Source organism: Acyrthosiphon pisum, chromosome X (genome assembly GCF_005508785.2).
Source record: "Acyrthosiphon pisum isolate AL4f chromosome X, pea_aphid_22Mar2018_4r6ur, whole genome shotgun sequence".
Lineage (NCBI taxonomy): Eukaryota > Metazoa > Arthropoda > Insecta > Hemiptera > Aphididae > Acyrthosiphon > Acyrthosiphon pisum.
In genome coordinates this window covers 61,930,757-61,935,607 of record NC_042493.1, presented here as the reverse complement: position 1 = coordinate 61,935,607, position 4,851 = coordinate 61,930,757, and the positions used below count along the sequence as shown (strand labels likewise).

General features: G+C 27.9%; 1 protein-coding gene across 1 annotated transcript in view; it reads right to left on the bottom strand.

The window, feature by feature from the left end:
• The window catches only part of LOC100164547, a 15,138-nt gene continuing 10,287 nt past the window's right edge, over positions 1 to 4,851 (bottom strand). The window contains exons 3-6 of the mRNA XM_016806531.2: positions 1,356 to 1,477; positions 534 to 705; positions 338 to 471; positions 1 to 268 (exon numbers count right to left, since the gene is read on the bottom strand). Coding sequence (XP_016662020.1) covers positions 383 to 471; positions 534 to 705; positions 1,356 to 1,477 — 383 coding nt within the window. The 3' untranslated portion in view covers positions 1 to 268; positions 338 to 382. The remainder of the gene's footprint in view (positions 269 to 337; positions 472 to 533; positions 706 to 1,355; positions 1,478 to 4,851) is intronic.

The window sequence follows — 4,851 nt, the reverse complement described above, 5'->3', positions numbered from 1 at the left end:
CATATTTGTTTATTATTTTTAATGATTTAGACATATAGCAAAATTTATAGCAAGATTTATAATAAAATCTATTAATAGGTAATATTCAAATGATACTTGTGAGCTAATATAATAATTTATTAGTTAGTGCATTTTAGAAACACTTGTTGTAGCCATCGTTGAGGTTGTATACAATTGACACCGATTTACATATTTTGTAGATGAATTTTCATATTTCATCAATTATTTGGAATTTGAACTTCTTTGGAGATCATTCAACGATGTGTACCTTTATAAATAGAACTGGAGAACGTATATATTTATGAGTTATGAGTAATTTAAAAAAAATTATATGTACTTATATTGTCATCGGTGTTGTTGCCTACTTTTCAGATTTAAGTGTTTAAGGGCCATTTCCAAGACTTCGGCGATAAGCTGATGCAATTGGTTTGTAGGATATGTAGTAGACAAAAACTATACCAAACCATAGAACTATACAAAATTAATATAAAAATTAATTTAGTTTTACGATATCTTAAATTTAAATACCATACTGATATTCATAAAATATGACCACCCTACGACAGAAATGTACAAATTTGAATATTCATTGTATACACTCAAATATCTCAATACAATATGGAAGTTTACTGTAATTATTAGATAAATACAAAGTCCAATTGAATAGAATATCAGCCATTTCTTGATTTTCCTTACATCCCTAGTCTAAAAAAGTTATTTGTAAATGTTCAAATTGTATAATAGGTAGTTGGGTTAAGTTACGTATTCTCACAATAGATAGGTACGTAAATGCAATCTAATCTCGGTTCTATAGCTAATAGTTACAATTAAGTGTAGTAATTAATATGTAACAACTGTATGTTAACATTATAAAAAATACTAAGTACAATTACTAACCACCGTCTGAAGTAATAAATAAATATTAATTTAATTTAAAGTGAAAAAATTAAATAATATAAAAATGTATAAAAGTTTGAAAATATTTATTAAATAATATAATATATATTTTATGCAAACAGCTCTATAAGTCGGGTGTATGTCAATTATTTCATTTGAAATTCTATTTTTAGTGTCAGAATATTGTTAAGATAAATTATTGATAAAATAAATAATTTTTTAGTTTTAAAAATAGTACTTTTGGCACGCTAAAATTGTCATTCATCTCACTGTGGGTCATGATTTTTTTTTTTTTTTACTGAACAAAAATTTATATTTACAATCTGTTTTTACAAGTTATATAATAAGTAAATTGGATGTGGTTTGATTGACAGGAGGGGTAAGTTATCCAATGGACACGTTAAAATGTTTTTTTTTTTTTAATATTATTTCGTATTATTCGAAATGTAATTATTCACTTGAGGCATTGATTCCAGGTTAATGTATAATAATATGAAGTTGGTCACGATCAATATCATAGTTCCAATAAATATGTCCCATTCAGCTATTTTGTGATTTTTATCCAGTTTTGCAAAATGATCTTCATAAGAAACAAAGTTAAATATTTTAAATTAAATAAATACGTACGATTGTATTAATGTAAATTATAACACTTTGGAAAAAGAATCCACGAGACATAAATTTGTAAATTTAATTATTTTGAAAATAATTTACCCGTTATTTTTAAAATTCAATTTTCTTCTTACTTTCGTCATAATGAATAAAAATATTAAATATTAGTAAATTATGAGACTATTAATTAATGACTTAAATTAAACAATCCATATAAATATAAAATATAGATGTTCAATATTGTTAAAAAGAAAAAAGCGGTCTCGTGTCATTCCTATTATTGATTAGTATGCAATTATGAAATTATACAGAAAATATTATGTCTCACATACCGGAAATATTATCAGGATGGGACACTAAAATGGCCACAAAAAGTGAAGGCTCAATTATAACCTAATTAAAATTAAAATTAATTTACATATGAAAATGAATTATTAATATAATATAATGAAGTAGGTACATTTAAAAATAATCTCCCTCACTCAGGCACGTAGCCAGACAATTGTATGGGGGGGGGGAGGAAATTTTAGGCCCATGTATAATTTTTCATAATTTGTTTCCTATGAGAAATTTGTAGGGCCTGTAGAGGGCTTCTGTTATACTCCCCCAGCCAATAACCACGAAACATGTTAAGAAGACGACGCTTTATAATATTTACCTAAACTTTGAGTGATAAATAACATTCAGCTATAACATATGGTAACCTATATTTGACAGTTGATTTTGAAAGGTAACAAAGTGGCTTCCATTTATGCTACTGCAGCTTCATAAATTACTAACCTTAAATTCAAAAATAGTTCTGCCCGTTAAGAGGATGCCACACTGGCGAATAATAAAATTTGTCATGTTGTATGTTTGTATAGGACGGGTTAATATAACGTTTTCTACGAATATACAATTTAATATAATCCATTATAGATACCTAAGGTATATAATAATCAAAATCATAATAAATTGTATTATCGAATAGTTATTACAATAGATTTATTTAATGTGCATAAGCAATATAAGCATAATATGTTTTTGATACTTAGTAAAAATAATTTGAATATGAATTTGGGGGAGGGGAGGGGCTAAGCCAAAGTAAATTTAAGGATGGCCTGGCCCATCTAGCCGCTCCTAGCTACGAGCCTGCCCTCACTTTGTGACCTTTTTTCTACATTTTTAAAAAACACAAAATATAGCTTAAAATAATAAATAATACAATTTTTAATAAAAGCCATTCACATTTTTTTATGTGAATACTTAATATATTAGAAAAGTACAATAATATTCAAGATAAAGGTGTAGTATAGTGTCCAATACTACAGGAATTTAGCGCATACGTCATTTGAGCGTAAGACAAACTATCGACTAGCGCACGTCATATTATTTATTAGAATATCATGCAGTTTTTTAAACTTTTCTTTAACAAAAGTTTTCATTTCTTTGACAGGCTTGATTTTAGTAACTCATGACTAAATGACAATATATTATATATTATAGTATACGCGGTATACAATATCTATTATCTAAAATCATAGACCTTTTAAACTTCAATTTGAAAAAGCGGAGAAGTGGGTACTGCTCTTCTCGGTAAAATACGATTTAGAACGCTCGAAATTTTATTTTTTTTCCATCGTGGCCAAGTTTTGAGCACCATAATTAGTGCTATTGAAATAATTCAGAAATATATTATGTTTTTATTAAAATCTTAATTGAAACTCTATCAGAAACAATATTGAAAATAGCTACGATAGTTAGTGTCAAGGTACTAAGAATAATTTATATTTTTATGCCCTAGGTTAAGTAAATTTGGGGGCTTAGATCAGGGATTCTCAAACTTTTATAAACACTGTACCCTTTTTATCAATATATTTTTTTGGGTACCCCTTCTTAGTTACTAAACTAAAATATATATAAAAAAATTTAAAGACTTACATACGTTATTATTTCATTAAGATTAAGTAATACTAGTAGTATTACTAATATATAAAAAATTTTAAAAACTTTAAGCGTTTATTTTCAAAGAAATTAGTGAGATGGGTGAGCTTGTTTCTGTTGGCACAGTTTATAAATATTGGGTTCTAATGTAATTAAATACAATCTTAAATCATCTTCAACATTTAATTTATTTCTATGTTTACATTTAACATAGTTAAACTTGAAAAACCTCTTTCACATAAATAAGTGGTGGAAAATCCAACAAGAAATTTGACAGCAGTGCTAGACAGTTCTTTTTGTTCCTTTCCAACAATAACGACACAAGATTTTATATCCGAGCATCTAGCTTAATGTCGCGCTTTTATAATTTATTAAAACGTAATTTTAGTTTGGTGTAGGGCTGGGGAAACGGCATATGAGGAAAATGCTTTTTTCGGTTGTAAGGGATTTTCGAAAAGTTTCGTATAAGTTCGTACAAAATCGTACAATTGCGAACTAAATATCTACATAGAAGTTTCATATTAATAAGTAGTTTTGGAAATAAGGGAGAGGTGGAGAAACTTTTCTATAGCCCCCCACACAAATTCTTGTATAACTTCGAAAAAAATTTGTATAAATTCCGTACTAAATATCGACCGAAAAAAAATTGCAAAAACTCAATATTGGGGGGGGGGGGGGGGATAGGTTTAACATACGAGGATATTTCGGTCTTCGATTAACGATAAAAATTTAAAACACAATGTTAAAGATCTGTAAGCAAATTCTAGACTGTGGTATTATTATATTGTTAAAAATAACAGTTAGTAATAATAATTAATATAAAAAAATATGAGTTGTTATAAATTTAAACTATTCCTATTTGGTGAATATTTTATTGTGCAAAAAAACAATGTGTAGACCCGAGTGGGCCCCCAAACATAAACATATACGGGGGCCCACCAGGGAAAATCACTTTTTCCCCATGGGCCTATCCAGTATCCACCCCTGAGTAGAATAGAACAGAATGAACGAAAATTTCATAATATTATTTAACGAAAATGTTTAACATGGTCATTTACGATACTGCTATAAAAATAGAATCTATTTCACCGTATATATTGTCGTTTACAAGAAATTCGACGATTATAACATAATCGGTTTTTTCTCCGTTGTCCGATCGAGTCGGTCGAGATAATGACAATACTAATATGTACCTATGTCCGCACGCAATTAACTGACTTTGTACCTACGATCAAATGTCTATTTTAATTGATATACGGCACCCATAATTTCGTTATGAAATATTTTTTTGTTGTTAATAAAGTATAGTGTATACTCAATAGTCATATTATTATGACGTATATGTTTGTGTATACACGGATGATTAATAATAAGAAATTCATCAATAATATCACAATTTTTTTTTTTGGTCCTGGGGGG